A 23,884-nucleotide genomic window follows, 5' to 3' on the forward strand; every position below is an offset into this window, starting at 1 on the left:
GGCTAGCTAATTGACTGGTGTGACTAGCTAGCTGACTGCTGTGGCTAGCTAGTTGACTGCTGTGGCTAGCTAGCTGACTGTTGTGGCTAGCTAGTTGACTGCTGTGGCTAGCTAGTTGAATGCTGTGGCCGAAATAGGACTGGTTTTGAAAGTTGGATCATCTTGTGATTTGAGGCTTTAAAGGTGTTCTGACACTATGATTTTGAACATTCAAAGTATGTGGGAAACATCCCTGGCAGGCATTGTCGTCATCTTAGCTTGATACTTAACTTCTGAGTGATAGGAAGCAGGAGCACCAATCAACCTACACCACCACACATACACCCATTGTTAGTGTGACAACTAGCCATGTCATCAATGGTATAATAACATGGGTTGAATAACATGGGTATAATAACATGGGTTGAACAACATGGGTGAATAACATGGGTATAATAACATGGGTATAATAACATATGTCTTGTAATAAAGGCTATTATGGTCAGATAAAATAGGATTAGATGAAGGCTAATACAAGTTTATAACAAAGTAATAATGTAATAGTAGCTGTGTTAGTATTACTATATTACCATACTTTAATAGTCCCAGACTGACAGTGAGTCTAGTAGATAGGATGCCTATTATATCAGTCCCATCATTATAATACAGGTTTTTTATGGCTTTGCAGAACCAGAAAACTCCAAATGGACCAAAGGAGGAAGAAAGCACAGCATTTCACTTCCTGGATTTCACTTTCCCCTCTGAACCAGAATAGAAAGTTAGGCAATATAATGAACCTGAACACCGTGTGGGTAAACCACATGCAGCCAGCCCATGTCTGTGCCACCTTCTATGATCTGAGTATGATGAGCATGGTGGGTCAGTGGAAACCTGGGGTGTGTTCACGACCCCTCAAACCCACACGGAAACCAGCAGATGCAAACTGAAGGAAAAGGGGAGGGACCAACATGAATTTGTCCAGAAGAAACTTGCATTTTTATTGAAAAGCATGTTTTTGTTCAAAGGTAATGGTTTCCGTTACAAACTGTTTGTTACGGTTTTGTTCTGAATGAACAGACCTCCGGGTGTTAAGACCAGTGTCTCCCAATCCTGGTTCTGGAGACCCAAAGGGGAGCACTCACACACCTGATTCAAATCAAAGGTTTGATGACGACTTGTTAGTTGAATCAAGTCTGAGTGCTCATGCAAACAGCACTAACTGTTATATAGACCTGATAACACTGTTATATAGACCTGATAACACTGTTATATAGACCTCACAACACTGTTATATAGACCTCACAACACTGTTATATAGACCTCATAACACTGTTATATAGACCTGATAACACTGTTATATAGACCTCATAACACTGTTATATAGACCTCATAACACTGTTATATAGACCTGATAACACTGTTATATAGACCTCATAACACTGTTATATAGACCTCATAACACTGTTATATAGACCTCATAACACTGTTATATAGACCTCATAACACTGTTACATAGACATTATAGCACTGTTAAATAGACCTGATAACACTGTTATAGACATTATAACACTGTTAAAGACATTATAACACTGTTATATAGACCTCATAACACTGTTACATAGACATTATAGCACTGTTAAATAGACCTGATAACACTGTTATAGACATTATAACACTGTTATAGACATTATAACACTGTTATAGACATTATAACACTGTTAAAGACATTATAACACTGTTATAGACATTATAACACTGTTATATAGACATTATAACACTAACTGTGAGAATCACACTGTTTTATTCAGTGGAAACTATTGCAGCTCATACTGTAACTATCATGCGTGTTGGTCCCAGTAGTTTCCATTGGAAATGATGAGTGTGTACCTAACCTCATCTGTTTCATACGGTTGGCTGTTAGCAGGCTCCCACACTAAAGGACTGTTAGCAGGCTCCCACACTAAAGGACTGTTAGCATGCTCCCACACTAAAGGACTGTTAGCAGGCTCCCACACTAAAGGACTGTTAGCAGGCTCCCACACTAAAGGACTGTTAGCAGACTCCCACACTGAAGGACTGTTAGCAGGCTCCCACACTAAAGGACTGTTAGCATGCTCCCACACTAAAGGACTGTTAGCATGCTCCCACACTAAAGGACTGTTATCATGCTCCCACACTAAAGGACTGTTAGCAGGCTCCCACACTAAAGGACTGTTAGCGGGCTCCCACACTAAAGGACTGTTAGCAGGCTCCCACACTAAAGGACTGTTAGCATATACCCCAAGCCCTGTCCCCTACACACCCTAACCCAAACTCAGTCTTTACCCCCAGCCCTGTCCCCTGTCCCCTACACACCCTAACCCAAACTCAGCCTTTACCCCCAGCCCTGTCCCCTACACACCCTAACCCAAACTCAGTCTTTACCCCCAGACCTGTCCCCTGTCCCCTACACACCCTAACCCAAACTCAGTCTTTACCCCTAGCCCCCTATATGGTATGTCTGACTTTCTGATTTGTAAATTCACCGCAGTTCCCAACATTGACCAGCAGGTGGTAATGATACTCTCTTCTCAGACAGTAAATGACCACCAGTCAGATACATTTATTTTGTTAGGAGGGGATGGAAAAGCATTGAGACTATTTGTCATGGAAGCAATTTCACTCATTTACTCATGTGAAGGTGTCCAAAGAGATAAGAGAAGCTAATATTGATAGTCACTATCTTTACAGCTCAGGATAATATGACTATAATTAAAGATCATCACTACCATCTGCTGATTAGAATTGAAACAGTTTTCAGAACTTCAGAGATGATAGAAGACGGCACTGTATTTCTACATTTTACCATAAGATCTGTAGTCCATTAATTTTCATACTGTTTTAGTAATCGAAACCACAACTCTGGCATTGCAAGCGCTATGCTCGACCAACTGACTTACATTCTTAAATTCTGATTTTAACCCTAAATCACACTGCTAACCGTATGCCTAACATTAAACTAAGATCAGAAATGTACATTTCTGTTCTCATGTCATGTTACGATAGGCCTGTAGTCAATTCGGACTTTGTGACTGGGTTTTCTATTAACCAGAGAGGCTGGGGGGAGGAGTTTACTCCAAATACCTGAGCAAAGGGGAAATTGAAAGTTGTGTCTCAGTATAGGACTGAGGTGTAGATTGTTCTGTAAAAACATGTAGATATGCACATATAGTGACTATTAGAGTGGTTATAGATTTAAATAAACTATTTTGAAAGTGAAGTGGAGGACGTGAAGACCAGTAAAGGTAAGAGGAGATCTCAGGATATTTCACTTTCCAAACTAGACACAACAGTCCTGTTTTAAAACAATGAGGACTGGAGAAAGATGAAGTGATGTTTGTATCTGTGTGATTGAGCAAAAGAGAGAATTTGATGAAAGGTAATGATGTAAATATGAATGTTTTCTCTTGTTATTGCAGTGAAAATGGCAGAGTCCAGAGTTCATAGTAAGTCAACATGCTATAATTAATGATGAACTTTTCTTTCATGTATCTGGGAGAACAGAACTAAACCAACTATTGAAAATGAAATGTGTTTGTGGTTTTATTTGTCTTTATGTGTAAATGTGTGTCTGGATGAAATGTAACATGAGGGGCGACAGGTAGACTAGTGGTTAGAGTGTTGAGCAGGTAACCGAAAGGTTGCTAGATTGAATCCCCGAGCTGACAAGGTAAAAATCTGTTGTTCTGCCCCTGAACAAGGCAGTTAAAACCCACTGTTCCTAGCAAGCAAACATTTCCCTAGTTTCCTCAGCTACCTGACAAATGCTCAGCTACCTGACAAACATGTCTGTCTAATGGAAAAATAAAGAGCCTCTAATTTATTCTATATATTTAGTCATAACAGATCCTTTTCTTCAGTAGATTTAAGTTGAGTTCGGTTCAGGATTTACTTCTAAATGATGTTACAGATGATGTTACCATCATCCATTACCCTTCACTGATGTTTAAATCAGAGATGTTTACTGTAAAACATCATATGTTGTTATTTCAGGGGGAATTGGCCATGTATAGACCCATAAAGTGAATTAGTATAATAACTGAAGTGAGATTTAATGTTATTAGGTTTGTTTAGTGTCTCTTGCACAATGGTAGACCTGGTTAGTATGAATGTTGAGTCTTGGACACTGGGGTAGACCTGGTTAGTATGAATGTTGAGGTTGGACACTGGGGTAGACCTGGTTAGTATGAATGTTGAGGCTTGGACACTGGGGTAGACCTGGTTAGTATGAATGTTGAGGCTTGGACACTGGGGTAGACCTGGTTAGTATGAATGTTGAGGCTTGGACACTGGGGTAGACCTGGTTAGTATGAATGTTGAGGCTTGGACACTGGGGTAGACCTGGTTAGTATGAATGTTGAGGCTTGGACACTGGGGTAGACCTGGTTAGTATGAATGTTGAGGCTTGGACACTGGGGTAGACCTGGTTAGTATGAATGTTGAGGCTTGGACACTGGGGTAGACCTGGTTAGTATGAATGTTGAGGCTTGGACACTGGGGTAGACCTCGTTAGTATGAATGTTGAGGCTTGGACACTGGGGTAGACCTGGTTAGTATGAATGTTGAGGCTTGGACACTGGGGTAGACCTGGTTAGTATGAATGTAGAGGCTTGGACACTGGGGCATTATCCATTAACCTTTACTGATGTTACCATTATCCATTAACCTTTACTGATGTTACCATTATCCATTAACCTTTACTGATGTTTAAATCAGAGATTTTTACTGTTGGTGACTTGGGGAATAGAGGCCTAAGGAAAGTGGGTAATAGGACTGAGATAGGAAAGTGACAGGGATGAGGGGTATTGGCAAAGGAACTGGGGTCTTGAGTAACACACACGTCATTTAGGGCCAGGATATGCCTGTATCTGTACTTGATTGTATAGGTTTGAGGGTATTGGCATGTGGGTGTTGGGGTTAGGGCATGGGGGTAACAGGGCTGGGGTGTGTGGGTCATTGAGTTTAGGTGTGTGGGTAAGTGGGCTGAGGTATATAGATATTGAGGTTGAGGAATAGGGGTAAATATCTGTTCATGTTATTATAGACAGAGCACTCTGTCACAACTGTGACCAAGAATAAAACATACTTTTAAATAGATAAATAATCCAAATGGATGACATGTTAGGCTACTAGTGGCATAAGATTAGCATAGTGGCATGTCTGGGAAAGATGTGGGAACAAATGGGATAATATCATTCTAGATTGTAGCATCACATTCTTCCATGACATATAGACTTTCCTTCAAATGAATCTGTCTGTCTGGGATTGTGGGGGTTGTATTTTAGAATTGACATGGTCCTGGTTGTTGTGTGTCTATTGTAGTTTTTAATTCAGCTGTGTTTATAAATGTACTGAGAAGATTTGAGTTCCTGACACAGATGATGTCATTAAACATGCAATGTTCTCTCTTTTCTGAACAGCTCAGTTTAAACTCACCTCAGAAGACTATGTGAGGGCTTATGTTGGTGAAGAGGTCACCCTCCCCTGTCACCTCTCACCTGACACCAGTGCTGTTGACACAACGATCAGGTGGTTTAAAGAGACAGAGTGTATTTACCTGTATAAGAATGGCCAGGTGACAGAGAGGAGTGGCTATGAGGGCAGAGTGAGTCTGATCACCCAGGAGCTGAAGAGAGGCAACGTGTCTCTGAGGCTGAGAGACATCAGGAGGTCAGATAGAGGAGTCTACATCTGTCAGGTCATCCATGGAGAACAGAAGGAGGAGGCTGCAGTGGGTTTAAGGGTCAGAAGAGGTAAGTGTTCTAGAACTCCAGTAATGTTTCTAAACACCTAAACAACAACAATAACAACCAGTCTCTTTCCCTGTACAGAACACTTGTACTTTCTCATGTAGGTAGGAGTTCATAGTAGGAGTTACAGATGAATAGACTAGATTCATTCTGAATATCAACTAGTTACAATGCATATTACCATCACTCTGAGCTGGTCCTAAAGCATTAGAACCATTCCAACATTACTGTCACGTCCCTTGATTGTCATTAGTAATGAATGTGATGAACAGTCATTCCAATATGATGTATGGTATTTGATTGAATAATGTAATGTGGCTGAAATTCAATGAACAATAATAACTAATGCATTCTGTTTTACATTATCATTATTCATGACTCTCCATCTTGGATAATGGATGATCAGTATTAGGTGAGTAATTACTTATTTGTCTGTTTTGTTTATTGACAACCAATAACACAAGACAAAGAACAGACCAGAGTGTTAATCTGATACTATAAAAACTACAGGCCTTGTGAACAGCAGTGTGTCTTCTTCAAGGCTACAAATTAAATCAGTTTCTTTACATTTATCAATACTATCCCCAAATGTTCTCAAGGTTGGTTGGATTAAGATGTATAGATGTTCCTCAAATTATCCAGACTTTTCATATCATAGTTGTCCCACAAAATATCTGCTATGGAGGTCAATATTTCACATAGTCCTCCCATTATATATCTGCTATAGAGGTCAATATTTCACATAGCCCTCCCACAATATATCTGCTATAGAGGTCAATATTTCACATAGTCCTTCCACAATATATCTGGCATTGAGGTCAATATTTCACATAGCCCTCCCACAATATATCTGCTTTTGAGGTCAACATTTCTCACTTCGAAATGAACATGGAATCAGCTTGAATTCAGTTTGATGTCCCAGTATGAATCATTCTGTGATGTTTAGACTGTTCCAATAGTAACACTGCTTACATCCCTTTCCCTAGATGTACATTAGTAATGAATGTGATGACCAGTCATATCAATATGATGTGTGGTATTTCATTAAATTATGTCATGAGACAGACATTCAATGACCAATAATAACTAATGAATTCTGTTTTACATGATCATTATTCATGACTCTCCATCTTGGATAATGGATGATCAGAATCTGGTAAGTAATTACTTAGTTGTCTGTTTTGTATAAAGACAACCAATAACACAAGACAAAGAACAGACCAGAGTGTTAATCTGATACTATAAAAACTACAGGCCTTGTGAACAGCAGTGTGTCTTCTTCAAGGCTACAAATTAAATCAGTTCCTTTACATTTATCAATACTCTCCCCAAATGTTCTCAAGGTTGGTTGGATTAAGATGTATAGATGTTCCTCAAATTATCCAGATTGGACATACAATATCCCTCCCACAATATATATGCTATAGAGCTCAACATGTCAGAGGGGTTGAGTTAAATGAGGAAGACATATTTCAGTACAATACATTCAGTTGGACAACTGACTAGGAATCAATGTTTCCCTTTAACTTCCCTTTGACATAGTCCTCCCACTATATATCTGCCATAGAGGTCAATATTTCACTTAGCTCTCCCACAATATATCTGGCATTGAGGTCAATATTTCACTTAGCCCTCCCACAATATATCTGCCATAGAGGTCAATATTTCACATAGCCCTCCCACAATATATCTGCTATAGAGGTCAATATTTCACTTAGCCCTCCCACAATATATCTGGCATTGAGGTCAATATTTCACATACCCTTCCCACAATATATCTGGCATTGAGGTCAACATTTCACATAGCCCTCCCACAATATATCTGGCATTGAGGTCAATATTTCACTTAGCCCTCCCACAATATATCTGGCATTGAGGTCAATATTTCACATAGTCCTCCCACTATATATCTGCCATAGAGGTCAATATTTCACATAGTCCTCCCATTATATATCTGCCATAGAGGTCAATATTTCACATAGTCCTCCCACAATATATCTGCTATAGAGGTCAATATTTCACATAGTCCTCCCACTATATATCTGCCATAGAGGTCAATATTTCACATAGTCCTCCCCCCACTATATATCTGCCATAGAGGTCAATATTTCACATAGTCCTCCCAAAATATATCTGTCATAGAGAGGTCAATATTTCACATAGTCCTTCCACAATATATCGGGCATTGAGGTCAAAAGTTCACATAGCTCTCCCACAATATATCTGCTTTTGAGGTCAACATTTCTCACTTCGAAATGAACATGGAATCAGCTTGAATTCAGTTTGATGTCCCAGTATGAATCATTCTGTGATGTTTAGACTGTTCCAATAGTAGCACTGCTTACATCCCTTTCCCTAGATGTACATTAGAAATGAATGTGATGAACAGTCATATCAATATGATGTGTGGTATTTCATTAAATTATGTAATGAGACAGACATTCAATGAACAATAATAACTAATGCATTCTGTTTTACATGATCATTATTCATGACTCTCCATCTTGGATAATGGATGATCAGAAAAATGTGAGTAATTACTTATTTGTCTGTTTTGTTTATTGACAACCAATAACACAAGACAAAGAACAGACCAGAGTGTTAATCTGATACTATAAAAACTACAGGCCTTGTGAACAGCAGTGTGTCTTCTTCAAGACTACAAATTAAATCAGTTCCTTTACATTTATCAATACTCTCCCCAAATGTTCTCAAGGTAGGTTGGATTAAGATGTATAGATGTTCTGTAAATTATCCAGAATTTTATATCATAGTCCTCGCACAATATATCTGGCATAGAGGTCAACATTTCACACTCCAAAGAAGTTAAGAGAATTATGTTCTCAAAGTTCATAAACTGACCTTCAATTAAACTACTCGGTCTGTTACCGAGATTTTGTAAGGTTCTTGTTGAAATGAAACAGACAGAGGCCAGTCTACAATAGTCAGCAACGTTTATTTACGAGAGCTCTACTTAGTTGTACAAAACCATTTATTTTATACTTGGCTTGTTACGCACATACATACACACACAACATTAGGTATCCAACGCACACCCCGTCCTGCTACCCAGCTGAGAGAGATTAGGGAAGGCCACGAAAAACACTCCCCATCCTCCCTCAAGATAGGGGGGCCCTGGGAAGTACGTCCTTTCCTTTCTACCATCTCCCAGAGGCCCCATGTCCAAGGTCTGCATGAGAATTCTGCTAAGACAGTCTGTGTTTGAGACACCCAGACACCACATTATCTATATTGTTTTACTCTAATTCTGACTAGAATTACACATTTATTGATTATAATTTTATACATTCTAATCAATTCCATTAAATCATACAGGGGGAGGGTGGAATACTGTTAATTATAATCCTGTGTTAAATGTATACATCATTTAGTCATTATTCATAAAATTCACAACCAAAATTAACATGGAATCATCTTGAATTCAGTTTGATATCCTAGTATGAAACATTCTGTGATGTTTAGACTGTTCCAATAGTAGCACTGCTTACATCCCTTTCCCTAGATGTACATTAGTAATGAATGTGATGAACAGTCATTACAATATGATGTATGGTATTTCATTAAATGATGTAATGAGATAGAAATTCAATGAACAATTATAACTAATGTATTCTGTTTTACATGATCATTATTCATGACTCTCCATCTTGGATAATGGATGATCAGATTTCCGTGAGTAATTACTTACTTGTCTGTTTTGTTTATTGACAACCAATAACACAAGACAAAGAACAGACCAGAGTGTTAATCTGATACTATAAAAACTACAGGTCTTGTGAACAGCAGTGTGTCTTCTTCAAGGCTACAAATTAAATCCGTTTCTTTACATTTATCAATACTCTCCCCAAATGTTCTCAAGGTAGGTGTTACAGCTTTCGTCTGTCGAAGGAGAGTCGGACCAAAATGCAGCGTGGTTAGTTCGATACATGTTTAATGAAAACGAAAACACGAACAATACAAAAACAAACGGAAAATGTGAAAACCTATACAGCCTGTCTGGTGACAACTAACACAGAGTCAGGAACAATCACCCACAAACACACAGTGAAACCCAGGCTACCTAAATATGGTTCCCAATCAGAGACAACGAGAATCACCTGACTCTGATTGAGAACCTCAGGCAGCCATAGACTATGCTAGACACCCCTACTCAGCCACAATCCCAATACCTACTAAAACCCCCAATACCACAACACAACACAAAATAACCCCATGTCACACCCTGGCCTGACCAAATAAATATATAAACACAAAATACTCAGACCAGGGCGTGACAGAACCCCCCCCCCCCCCAAGGTGCGGACTCCCGGCCGCACACTAAAACCCATAGGGGAGGGTCCGGGTGGGCGTCTGTCCACGGTGGCGGCTCCGGCTCGGGACGTGGACCCCACTCCAACCAAGTCTTAGTCCCCCTGTAACGCGTCCTTTGATTGGCGACCCTCACCTCCGACCTTGGCCTAATAACCCTCACCAAGGACCCCACTGGACTGAGGGGCAGCTCGGGACTGAGGTAGAAGCTCGGGACTGAGGGGAAGCTCGGGACTGAGGGGCAGCTCGGGACTGAGGGGCAGCTCGGGACTGAGGGGCAGCTCGGGACTGAGGGGCAGCTCGGGACTGAGGGGAAGCCCAGCACTGAGGGGAAGCCCAGCACTGAGGGGAAGCCCAGCACTGAGGGGAAGCTCAGCACTGAGGGGAAGCTCAGCACTGAGAGGAAGCTCAGGCAGGTAGTTTGCTCCGGCAGATCCTGGCTGGCTGGCGGATCTGGAAGAGTCTGGTTGACTGGTTGACTGGCAGATCTGGAAGAGTCTGGTTGACTGGCAGATCTGGAAGAGTCTGGTTGACTGGCAGATCTGGAAGAGTCTGGTTGACTGGCAGATCTGGAAGAGTCTGGTTGACTGGCAGATCTGGAAGAGTCTGGTTGACTGGCAGATCTGGAAGAGTCTGATTGACTGGCAGATCTGGAAGAGTCTGGCTGACTGGCAGATCTGGAAGAGTCTGGCTGACTGGCAGATCTGGCTGCTCCATGCAGACTGGCAGCTCCGGCTGCTCCATGCAGACTGGCAGCTCTGGCTGCTCCATGCAGACTGGCAGCTCTGGCTGCTCCATGCAGACTGGCAGCTCTGGCTGCTCCATGCAGACTGGCAGCTCTGGCTGCTCCATGCAGACTGGCAGCTCTGGCTGCTCCATGCAGACTGGCAGCTCTGGCTGCTCCATGCAGACTGGCAGCTCTGGCTGCCCCATGCAGACTGGCAGCTCTGGCTGCTCCATGCAGACTGGCAGCTCTGGTTGCTCCATGCAGACTGGCAGCTCTGGCTGCTCCATGCAGACTGGCAGCTCCGGCTGCGTTGAACAGGCAGGAGACTCCGGCAGCGCTGGAGAGAAGGAAGGCTCTGGCAGCGCTAAACAGGCGGGAGACTCCGGCAGCACTGTAGAGGAGGAAGGCTCTGGCTGCGCTGAACAGGCGGGAGACTCCGGCAGCGCTGGAGAGGAGTAAGGCTCTGGCTGCGCTGAACAGGCGGGAGACTCCGGCAGCGCTGGAGAGGAGGAAGACTCTGGCTGCGCTGAACAGGCGGGAGGCTCCGGCAGCGCTGGAGAGGAGGAATGCTCTGATAGCGCTAGGCAGGCGGGAGACTCCGACAGCGCTGGAGAGGAGGTAGGCTCTGACAGCGCTAAACAGGCGGTGCGCACTGAAGGCCTGGTGCGTGGTGCTGGCACTGGTGGTACTGAACCGAGGACACGCACAGGAAGCCTGGTGCGGGGAGCTGCCACCGGAGAACTGGTGTGTGAAGGTGGCACAGGATGGACCGGACCGTGAAGGTGTACTGGAGAGCCTGAGAGCAGGACTGGCACAGGACGTGCAATGCTAGGTAGGTACACAGGAGGCCTAGTGCGTGAGGCTGGCACACTCTTCACCAGCCAACCTCTTCACCTCAGGACGAGTATGGAGCGCTGACCCAGGTGCCATCAAATCCCCGACAAGCTCCGTCGGACGAATATCATACCTAAAGCACCAAACTAGCAACTCCCTCATTACTCTCTCCTCCACTTTCCCCATTAACTCCTTCACAGTCTCTGCTTCACTCACCTCCAACACCGGCTCTGGTTCTGGTCTCCTCCTTGGCTCCTCACGATAAACAGGGGGAGTTGGCTCAGGTCTGAACCCTGACTCTGCCACACTCTCCCTGAGCCCCCCCCCCAATAAATTTTGGGGGCTGACTTTCGAGTTTCCTTGCCAACCGTGTTCCCTCGTATCGTCGGCTCCTATCTCCGGCTGCCTCTGCTCTCCTAAGTGCCTCCACCTGTTCCCATGGGAGGCGATCTCTTCCGGCCAGTATCTCCTCCCAAGTTTAACAACCTTTGCCATCCAAAACGTCTTCCCATGTCCATTCCTCCTTTCGCTGTTTCTGCTGTCGCTGCCTGTCACCACGCCGCTTGGTCCGTGTGTGGTGGGTGATTCTGTTACGGCTTTCTTCCGTCGAAGGAGAGTCTGACCAAAATGCAGCCTGGTTAGTTCGATACATGTTTAATCTAAACGAAAACACGAACAATACAAAAACAACAAATGGAAAAATGTGAAAACCTAATACAGCCTGTCTTTTTTTTAAATAAAAAATAATTTATTATCTTCAATACCATTCATTCTTTACAACTCATAATTTTCATACATACTCAAATAATGGTATTTTAATTTAACTAATTTAACTAAACATAAACCCCAAACAAAACCTCAGGGGAGCATCTTCCCTCCCGTCACCCTACAAAATACCTTTCCCTATCTCCCCATCCCTAATCTATCCCCTTACAAATCTAAATGGCACCCAGCCCTAAACCCCCCTTCCACCTCTCCCGAGCAGCATGCTGCCCCCACTTCCTCTCCTCCCTCTTCATCCTCCCCCTCAAATCTCCTTCCACCCTCCTCACTATCCCTTCCACCCCCCAATCTCTCCCTGTCTTCACCATGTTCTGCCTGGCTTCCCACAGCCCCCGTTTAAAGAGACTCATGAGAAGCCAGAGCAGAAACCTGTCCCTATCCGTCCCTCTCGCTCTCCCTACACCTCTCTCTAACCTGGCCCACGTCAAGACAAAATCCCCCCTTACCAAACCTAACAACACCGGTGCCCTAGACCATACTACTCCGGCAAAGGCACAGTCCCAAAAGACATGGCGCACAGTCTCCTCCCTGCCACAAGAGGATCTTGGACAGGTGGGGGATTGCACCAAACTATACCGGTACATGATGGAACGTACCGGCAAGCACCTATGGAGGCTCAACCAATTCAGGTCCTTGAGCCTGTTGTCCAGACCCCGCGTCTGCACTCCCTCCCAGACCACTTCCGAGATGCCCACTACAGGCACCGGACTCCCTGCCTTTCTGGCCTCCTCGTACAGGTGCCTGTGATCTAAACCTACTCGGGCAACTTCAACCTCAGGGTGCGCACGCAGCCACTTGGCCGCATGACCAAAGTGCCACGGCAGCTGTTCTGCCCGAGGACCCGTGTTAGACCACACCATTACGCTTCTCGCCTGATACGAGAAGAACACCCGCAGGAGGTAACCGGATGGGTGTATCACTGGATGAGCAAGCTCCGTTAACAAGAAAGAAACAAAAATTGTGTCCAGCTTGAGGGGGAAATGTGGTACCCCTCTACCTCCCTCCCCGATGGGACAGATCATGCGCGCCCTGGCGACCCACTCGCACCTGCCACTCCACATGAACTGAAACACAAGCCTCACTAGAGGCCTCCTCAGACAAGCCGGCAATGGGTAGATGTACGCCAAATACAAAAGAGACGGCAACACATCCACTTTTAGGACCAGGACTTTGCCCATAAAAGACAAATACCTAGCCTTCCACATTGCTAGCTTCCTCTGTACCATTGCGATACGCATGTTCCAGTTCAGCGTCGCTGAGCCGGAGGTCTCAAAATGGACCCCGAGAATCCGCAGGGCCCCCTCACAGAGAGATAACCCCCCGGGCACATCCGTTCTACCGCGCAATCTACCGAAAAACTTGACGGAAGACTTTGCATGGTTCAGAACCGCTCCCGACGCTCGGGTGAAATCCCCAAAGATGGCAAGGGACCTTGTCAGGCACGAGTCCTTGCACAGCAGCAAGGAAGTGTCGTCGGCGTACTGCGTCATCTTAACACGCAGCCCACCACTTCCAGGGATCAACAAGCCTTCCACCCCTGTGTCTGCCCTAATGGCAGCCCCCAGAGGCTCCATGTACAGAACGAAGAGGAGAGCCGAGAGTGGGCACCCCTGCCTGACCCCAGACGAGAGGTCAAAAACGTCACCGAAGTGACTATTTACACTAACTCGGCACCCCGCTCCGATATATAATGTACGAATCCATCCTATGAACTTCTCCCCAAATCCTAATCGACCTAACACTCTGAATAAAAAGGATCTATTCACGCGATCAAAGGCTTTCGCCTGATCTAGCGCTGCTACCATTAAAGGCAGTCCTCTATCTTCAACCCAAGCGATGGAGTCCCTGATTAACTGTAGGTTCCATCTAATAGAGCGGCCCTCTACCCCGCACGTCTGATCCTCATGAACGACGTAGGGAAGGGCTGTGCGCAACCGGTCTGCTAAAACCTTTGCAAGTAGCTTGTAATCTACGCACAGCATGGTCAATGGCCGCCAGTTGCCAAGGTCTGTTACTTCCCCCTTCTTATATAAAAGTGACAGCACACCAACAGCCATTGATCCCCCCGGGACCCCCGTCTCAAGGATGGCCTTCAAGACTTCGAGGACCACTGGTCCAAGTATACCCCAAAACTTGAGATAAAACTCAGCCGGCAGCCCATCCATCCCAGGCACCTTCCCTTTTCCCATCCTCCTAAGAGCGCTCTCAACCTCTTCTAGTGAAATCTGGGCCTCCATCACTTCTCTAATGTCCTCCGGCAACCGCCTGGACAAGTGTTCTAAAAACACATTTCCCTGCTCTACATCTATTTCCCTTTCCTTAAATAAACCTTGGAAATGATCAGTTGTCACCCTGACCATATCCTCTGGTTCTCTAACTATACTACCATTTTCTTCCCTAATGCCATGCATTACCTTCCTACTCTGTCTGGCCCTAACCGACTTAAAGAACATAGCGGAACAAGTCTCATTGTGTTCTAGAAAGCCACTATGCGCACGCTCCAGGAAAGCTCGAGCCTTCCGCTCCTGCAACTCCCTGAGCTGCGCCTTTAGGGTAGCGGATCTCTCCCAGTCAAACGACCCGCCGAGGTTGCCTGCCTCATACTCGAGTTCAATTACCCTTTGGATACGATCCACCTCCCTCCTCTCCTCCCTTTTTTTCCTCTTGCAATACCCTATTATAAAAGCCCTAATCCTCACCTTAACTAATTCCCACCACTCTAACACCCCCTCGCACATGGACCGGAGGCCTTCAAGCCTCCAAAAGAAATCATAAAACCTGTCAACAAAAGCCTGCTCCTCCAGCACATCCCGATCTAACTTCCAGTACCCCCTACCAAAGAGGCAGACTGGCGACCCCACCTGCAGGAGCACCCCGTCGTGATCCGAAAAGAAAACAGGCAACAGCCGCCCAGACAACTTACCCAAAGACCTGGGTACAAAAATATAGTCGAGCCTCCGCTCAACCCCCCTGGAGTTGCGCCATGTAGGACCGGCCATTTTCGGAGTAGTGTGCAGACCACCATCAACCAGACCATGGCAAGCCATTAGCCTGGTAATGGCGCCTGCACTGCTATCCCCCCCTATTCCTAAATCTGTATTAAAATCCCCCCCTATCACTAATTTCCTATTTGTGACACACAGGGGCGTCAGACAGTCCACCATCTCCCTCCTGTCTGCCACCACCTGTGGCCCATACACCACCACTAATCTAAATTTACAATCCCTTATCGTGACATCCACCCCTATAACCCTCCCCTGCATTACCACAAAAGAATCCTCCACTTTTACCTCCCTGTGCCCACACAAAATCCCTACCCCCGATGAGTGCACCCCCCCAATACCCCAAACCGACTCCCCCTTGTCCCACTCCCTCTTAAACCTACTAACATCCCCTCCATCCCTCAGGTGAACCTCCTGTAAAAAACAAAAATCAAACCCCACACCCTCCAAATAACTAAAAACCGCCCTCCTCTTAACAAAATCCCTTAAACCCCTTACATTTAAAGTAACAAAAGTAAAATTAGACCCCATGAAAGAATCAAATAAAAACATGTAATACACTCGAATTCTAAACCCAGACAGAAAAAAAAATCAAAAACAGGAGACTCACCCGATGCTCCCCTGCTCCATATCTACCGGTGAAAACACCATCCGTACTCCCGACATCCCCCCCACTTCCTCCATCTCACCAACCCAGGATGCAGGAATAGTGTTTGGCTCCGGGGTGCCCTGCACCCTGGGTCTACCCCCACAATCCTCCCCCTCCCCAGTGCTGCAGCTGGATTGGAAAAAAATTGGGGAGGCTGAGTCCCCAAACAAAAAACTCCCCACCTCCTCCTGTACCCAGTCCTGAGTCTTGTTAGGTGTGTCCCCACCCAACAGAAGTTGAGGGCCTGGGGAAACCAGCAGCAACCCAGAGGTTTCTCCCACCCCCATCACTCTCTTGGCCATCCCCTCCCTCTCACTGTCGGCCAATCGCACCCTCCTCTTCATTCTCTTCTTTGGTGATGGCGGTAGTGGAGAGATACCACCCTCCCTCCCCACCAGCTCCTCCACCATACCCCTCATCTCTTCCACCAGGGCACTTTCCCCCCAGTCCACTTGCTCTTCCACCGTCTCCTTCTCCAACACTCCTCCCTCGCTTTCTTCTCTCTCATGCTCCTCCACTCGGTTGCCTTCTTCCGCCGCTTTTCCTGGTTCTCCAACTCCCGTGCCTTCCGTTTCCTTCTCTCTTCCATCCGCCGCTTCTTGCTCCTCCTCCTTCTTTGCGGCCTTCCCCTCTGGACCTGTACTCTGGTCATGAGGCTTGCTTCCTTCCCCTCCTCTTCTTCCCCCATCCCCCGCTCCTGCTCCCCCCCCAGCCGCAGACGCATATGACCTCTGACGAGCCGGGCACCCCCGCCACAGGTGTGCTGACGAGCCACACCCGTGGCACGCCTTAGGCTTGTCACAATCCTTCGCCTCGTGTTCCTCAGATCCACAAAATCTGCATTTTCTTGTGCTGCACGAGGCGAATATGTGGCCGTAGGCCATACAGCGCCTGCAAAATGGGGGTTGACGTGCATAAAACAACGTCCCCCTGTCAGCCCCTAGGGAGAACATAGCAGGAGGATGGAGGTAGCCACCATGTCCCTTTGGGTCCTCTCTGAGGAGGGCCTGGAAGCCTCTCCTCCCATTCCAAAACCCAAGGGAGTCTTTGAGGTGCCTTGCTGAGGAGACGTTATCCATGTATCTCCCCAGAAAGGCCCTCACCTCTTCATCCTTAACGTATGGGTTGTAAATGTTGACAGTTACAACCCTAAAGTTATTCTTCGCCAGGCTTGTTATTTCATAGTGGCTCATCGGCCTCTCGCCTCCCACTGCTCTTGCCCTTCTCAGGATATCATCGTGTTTCTCCTCTGTATATAGTGCCACGTCGTATGCTCCCTCCAACGAGTTGCCTTGGAAACAAAACACGTCCTTCACCGTCAGCTTTAGAATCCCCATCAATATTATCCTTCCAAAAGTTTCCCGTCCTAAAGGCTCCAACTCCTTTTCCTTCCAAGCAAACCGAATCGTGTTGGCCAGCCCAATCCCAGGGACCGACCGTGTTGATGTATTTAGCACCATCTCCGCAAGGAGAATGGCACTCGTTCTCTTCTCTTCCAAAACAATGAAAAAAGAAAATCCAAAGTGACTGAGCCTTATCTTTTTTTTTTTTTTATAAAAAATAATTTATTATCTTCAATACCATTCATTCTTTACAACTCATAATTTTCATACATACTCAAATAATGGTATTTTAATTTAACTAATTTAACTAAACATAAACCCCAAACAAAACCTCAGGGGAGCATCTTCCCTCCCGTCACCCTACAAAATACCTTTCCCTATCTCCCCATCCCTAATCTATCCCCTTACAAATCTAAATGACACCCAGCCCTAAACCCCCCTTCCACCTCTCCCGAGCAGCATGCTGCCCCCACTTCCTCTGCTCCCTCTTCATCCTCCCCCTCAAATCTCCTTCCACCCTCCTCACTATCCCTTCCACCCCCCAATCTCTCCCTGTCTTCACCATGTTCTGCCTGGCTTCCCACAGCCCCCGTTTAAAGAGACTCATGAGAAGCCAGAGCAGAAACCTGTCCCTATCCGTCCCTCTCGCTCTCCCTACACCTCTCTCTAACCTGGCCCACGTCAATACAAAATCCCCCCTTACCAAACCTAACAACACCCGTGCCCTAGACCATACTACTCCGGCAAAGGCACAGTCCCAAAAGACATGGCGCACAGTCTCCTCCCTGCCACAAGAGGATCTTGGACAGGTGGGGGATTGCACCAAACTATACCGGTACATGATGGAACGTACCGGCAAGCACCTATGGAGGCTCAACCAATTCAGGTCCTTGAGCCTGTTGTCCAGACCCCGCGTCTGCACTCCCTCCCAGACCACTTCCGAGATGCCCACTACAGGCACCGGACTCCCTGCCTTTCTGGCCTCCTCGTACAGGTGCCTGTGATCTAAACCTACTCGGGCAACTTCAACCTCAGGGTGCGCACGCAGCCACTTGGCCGCATGACCAAAGTGCCACGGCAGCTGTTCTGCCCGAGGACCCGTGTTAGACCACACCATTATGCTTCTCGCCTGATATGAGAAGAACACCTGCAGGAGGTAACCGGATGGGTGTATCACTGGATGAGCAAGCTCCGTTAACAAGAAAGAAACAAAAATTGTGTCCAGCTTGAGGGGGAAATGTGGTACCCCCCTACCTCCCTCCCCGATGGGACAGATCATGCGCGCCCTGGCGACCCACTCGCACCTGCCACTCCACATGAACTGAAACACAAGCCTCACTAGAGGCCTCCTCAGACAAGCCGGCAATGGGTAGATGTACGCCAAATACAAAAGAGACGGCAACACATCCACCTTTAGGACCAGGACTTTGCCCATAAAAGACAAATACCTAGCCTTCCACATTGCTAGCTTCCTCTGTACCACTGCGATACGCATGTTCCAGTTCAGCGTCGCTGAGCCGGAGGTCTCAAAATGGACCCCGAGAATCCTCAGGGCCCCCTCACAGAGAGATAACCCCCCGGGCACATCCGTTCTACCGCGCCATCTACCGAAAAACTTGACGGAAGACTTTGCATGGTTCAGAACCGCTCCCGACGCTCGGGTGAAATCCCCAAAGATGGCAAGGGACCTTGTCAGGCACGAGTCCTTGCACAGCAGCAAGGAAGTGTCGTCGGCGTACTGCGTCATCTTAACACGCAGCCCACCACTTCCAGGGATCAACAAGCCTTCCACCCCTGTGTCTGCCCTAATGGCAGCCCCCAGAGGCTCCATGTACAGAACGAAGAGGAGAGCCGAGAGTGGGCACCCCTGCCTGACCCCAGACGAGAGGTCAAAAACGTCACCCAAGTGACTATTTACACTAACTCGGCACCCCGCTCCGACATATAATGTACGAATCCATCCTATGAACTTCTCCCCAAATCCTAATCGACCTAACACTCTGAATAAAAAGGATCTATTCACGCGATCAAAGGCTTTCGCCTGATCTAGCGCTGCTACCATTAAAGGCAGTCCTCTATCTTCAACCCAAGCGATGGAGTCCCTGATTAACTGTAGGTTCCATCTAATAGAGCGGCCCTCTACCCCGCACGTCTGATCCTCATGAACGACGTAGGGAAGGGCTGTGCGCAACCGGTCTGCTAAAACCTTTGCAAGTAGCTTGTAATCTACGCACAGCATGGTCAATGGCCGCCAGTTGCCAAGGTCTGTTACTTCCCCCTTCTTATATAAAAGTGACAGCACACCAACAGCCATTGATCCCCCCGGGACCCCCGTCTCAAGGATGGCCTTCAAGACTTCGAGGACCACTGGTCCAAGTATACCCCAAAACTTGAGATAAAACTCAGCCGGCAGCCCATCCATCCCAGGCACCTTCCCTTTTCCCATCCTCCTAAGAGCGCTCTCAACCTCTTCTAGTGAAATCTGGGCCTCCATCACTTCTCTAATGTCCTCCGGCAACCGCCTGGACAAGTGTTCTAAAAACACATTTCCCTGCTCTACATCTATTTCCCTTTCCTTAAATAAACCTTGGAAATGATCAGTTGTCACCCTGACCATATCCTCTGGTTCTCTAACTATACTACCATTTTCTTCCCTAATGCCATGCATTACCTTCCTACTCTGTCTGGCCCTAACCGACTTAAAGAACATAGCGGAACAAGTCTCATTGTGTTCTAGAAAGCCACTATGCGCACGCTCCAGGAAAGCTCGAGCCTTCCGCTCCTGCAACTCCCTGAGCTGCGCCTTTAGGGTAGCGGATCTCTCCCAGTCAAACGACCCGCCGAGGTTGCCTGCCTCATACTCGAGTTCAATTAACCTTTGGATACGATCCACCTCCCTCCTCTCCTCCCTTTTTTTCCTCTTGCAATACCCTATTATAAAAGCCCTAATCCTCACCTTAACTAATTCCCACCACTCTAACACCCCCTCGCACATGGACCGGAGGCCTTCAAGCCTCCAAAAGAAATCATAAAACCTGTCAACAAAAGCCTGCTCCTCCAGCACATCCCGATCTAACTTCCAGTACCCCCTACCAAAGAGGCAGACTGGAGACCCCACCTGCAGGAGCACCCCGTCGTGATCCGAAAAGAAAACAGGCAACAGCCGCCCAGACAACTTACCCAAAGACCTGGGTACAAAAATATAGTCGAGCCTCCGCTCAACCCCCCTGGAGTTGCGCCATGTAGGACCGGCCATTTTCGGAGTAGTGTGCAGACCACCATCAACCAGACCATGGCAAGCCATTAGCCTGGTAATGGCGCCTGCACTGCTATCCCCCCCTATTCCTAAATCTGTATTAAAATCACCCCCTATCACTAATTTCCTATTTGTGACACACAGGGGCGTCAGACAGTCCACCATCTCCCTCCTGTCTGCCACCACCTGTGGCCCATACACCACCACTAATCTAAATTTACAATCCCTTATCGTGACATCCACCCCTATAACCCTCCCCTGCATTACCACAAAAGAATCCTCCACTTTTACCTCCCTGTGCCCACACAAAATCCCTACCCCCGATGAGTGCACCCCCCCAATACCCCAAACCGACTCCCCCTTGTCCCACTCCCTCTTAAACCTACTAACATCCCCTCCATCCCTCAGGTGAACCTCCTGTAAAAAACAAAAATCAAACCCCACACCCTCCAAATAACTGCTCCATATCTACCGGTGAAAACACCATCCGTACTCCCGACATCCCCCCCACTTCCTCCATCTCACCAACCCAGGATGCAGGAATAGTGTTTGGCTCCGGGGTGCCCTGCACCCTGGGTCTACCCCCACAATCCTCCCCCTCCCCAGTGCTGCAGCTGGATTGGAAAACAATTGGGGAGGCTGAGTCCCCAAACAAAAAACTCCCCACCTCCTCCTGTACCCAGTCCTGAGTCTTGTTAGGTGTGTCCCCACCCAACAGAAGTTGAGGGCCTGGGGAAACCAGCAGCAACCCAGAGGTTTCTCCCACCCCCATCACTCTCTTGGCCATCCCCTCCCTCTCACTGTCGGCCAATCGCACCCTCCTCTTCATTCTCTTCTTTGGTGATGGTGGTAGTGGAGAGATACCACCCTCCCTCCCCACCAGCTCCTCCACCATACCCCTCATCTCTTCCACCAGGGCACTTTCCCCCCAGTCCACTTGCTCTTCCACCGTCTCCAACACTCCTCCCTCGCTTTCTTCTCTCTCATGCTCCTCCACTCGGTTGCCTTCTTCCGCCGCTTTCCCTGGTTCTCCTACTCCCGTGCCTTCCGTTTCCTTCTCTCTTCCATCCGCCGCTTCTTGCTCCTCCTCCTTCCTTGCGGCCTTCCCCTCTGGACCTGTACTCTGGTCATGAGGCTTGCTTCCTTCCCCCCCTCTTCTTCCCCCATCCCCTGCTCCTGCTCCCCCCCCAGCCGCAGACGCATATGACCTCTGACGAGCCGGGCACCCCCGCCACAGGTGTGCTGACGAGCCACACCCGTGGCACGCCTTAGGCTTGTCACAATCCTTCGCCTCGTGTTCCTCAGATCCACAAAATCTGCATTTTCTTGTGCTGCACGAGGCGAATATGTGGCCGTAGGCCATACAGCGCCTGCAAAATGGGGGCTGACGTGTATAAAACAACGTCCCCCTGTCAGCCCCTAGGGAGAACATAGCAGGAGGATGGAGGTAGCCACCATGTCCCTTTGGGTCCTCTCTGAGGAGGGCCTGGAAGCCTCTCCTCCCATTCCAAAACCCAAGGGAGTCTTTGAGGTGCCTTGCTGAGGAGACGTTATCCATGTATCTCCCCAGAAAGGCCCTCACCTCTTCATCCTTAACGTATGGGTTGTAAATGTTGACAGTTACAACCCTAAAGTTATTCTTCGCCAGGCTTGTTATTTCATAGTGGCTCATCGGCCTCTCGCCTCCCACTGCTCTTGCCCTTCTCAGGATATCATCGTGTTTCTCCTCTGTATATAGTGCCACGTCGTATGCTCCCTCCAACGAGTTGCCTTGGAAACAAAACACGTCCTTCACCGTCAGCTTTAGAATCCCCATCAATATTATCCTTCCAAAGGTTTCCCGTCCTAAAGGCTCCAACTCCTTTTCTTTCCAAGCAAACCGAATCGTGTTGGCCAGCCCAATCCCAGGGACCGACCGTGTTGATGTATTTAGCACCATCTCCGCAAGGAGAATGGCGCTCGTTCTCTTCTCTTCTCTTCCAAAACAATGAAAAAAGAAAATCCAAAGTGACTGAGCCTTATCTGGTGCAAACTAACACAGAGACAGGAACAATCACCCACAAACAAACAGTGAAACCCAGGCTACCTAAATATGGTTCCCAATCAGAGACAACGAGAATCACCTGACTCTGATTGAGAACCTCAGGCAGCCATAGACTATGCTAGACACCCCTACTCAGCCACAATCCCAATACCTACTAAAACCCCCAATACCACAATACAACACAAAATAACCCCATGTCACACCCTGGCCTGACCAAATAAATATATAAACACAAAATACTAAGACCAGGGCGTGACAGTAGGTTGGATTAAGATGTATAGATGTTCTTCAAATTATCCAGATTTTTCATTACATAGTCCTCCCACTATATATCTGTCATAGAGGTCAACATTTCACATAGTCCTCCCACTATATATCTGCCATAGAGAACAACATTTCACACCCCAAAATGAAAATAGAATCAGCTTGAATTCAGTTTGATGTCCCAGTATGAATCATTCTGTGATGTTTAGACTGTTCCAATAGTAGCACTGCTTACATCCCTTTCCCTAGATGTACATTAGAAATGAATGTGATGAACAGTCATATCAATATGATGTATGGTATTTCATTAAATTAAAAACTAATGCATTCTGTTTTACATGATCATTATTCATGACTCTCCATCTTGGATAATGGATGATCAGGACCAAGTGAGTAATTACTTATTTGTCTGTTTTGTTTATTGACAACCAATAACACAAGACAAAGAACAGACCAGAGTGTTAATCTGATACTATAAAAACTATAGGCCTTGTGATCAGCAGTGTGTCTTCTTCAAGACTACAAATTAAATCAGTTTCTTATTTATTAATATTATTTATGAACCAGATCTCATTGGTTGCCACAGTCCCTACATGAGGGAGGCTTGAGTGACAGGAGAAATCTGATTGGTCCTGTTTGTTCTGTATATAGTGATGTCATCTACCACACAGAACTCACCTCTCTGTTTTACACCATAGTCTCAGGATCACTGTATTTACAACGTGAGACCCAGGAGGACAAGCTGAAGAGGGAGGCATCAGCTGGTGAGCTTGGTAAGTATGAGAGAGTTCAGAGTTGAAGATGGAAAATGAATTTAAAAAGAAATTAAGACAGGAGATGAAACAACTAGAGGAGAAACTAGATGATATGACCCAGGAAGTGAGA

The 23,884-nt window shown here is 46.7% G+C and overlaps 1 protein-coding gene and 1 long non-coding RNA gene across 5 annotated transcripts in view; both read left to right on the top strand.

The window, feature by feature from the left end:
- The first annotated feature begins 3,112 nt into the window (after positions 1–3,112).
- LOC109886235 (trichohyalin-like) overlaps positions 3,113–23,884 on the top strand; it is a 44,848-nt gene continuing 24,076 nt past the window's right edge. For all 4 annotated transcript variants that reach the window (XM_031816846.1, XM_031816847.1, XM_031816850.1 and 1 more), the window contains exons 1-2: positions 3,113–3,263; positions 3,438–3,464. In XM_031816846.1, the coding sequence (XP_031672706.1) occupies positions 3,443–3,464 (22 nt within the window). In that variant the 5' untranslated portion in view covers positions 3,113–3,263; positions 3,438–3,442. The remainder of the gene's footprint in view (positions 3,264–3,437; positions 3,465–23,884) is intronic.
- LOC116362838 (uncharacterized) lies at positions 7,790–23,780 on the top strand. Its single transcript, XR_004207790.1, has 3 exons — positions 7,790–9,461; positions 23,383–23,388; positions 23,698–23,780. It is a non-coding gene; the product is annotated as an uncharacterized LOC116362838 (long non-coding RNA).

The sequence above is a fragment of the Oncorhynchus kisutch genome, linkage group LG3 (genome assembly GCF_002021735.2).
Source record: "Oncorhynchus kisutch isolate 150728-3 linkage group LG3, Okis_V2, whole genome shotgun sequence".
In the NCBI taxonomy this organism is placed as follows: Eukaryota; Metazoa; Chordata; class Actinopteri; order Salmoniformes; family Salmonidae; genus Oncorhynchus; species Oncorhynchus kisutch.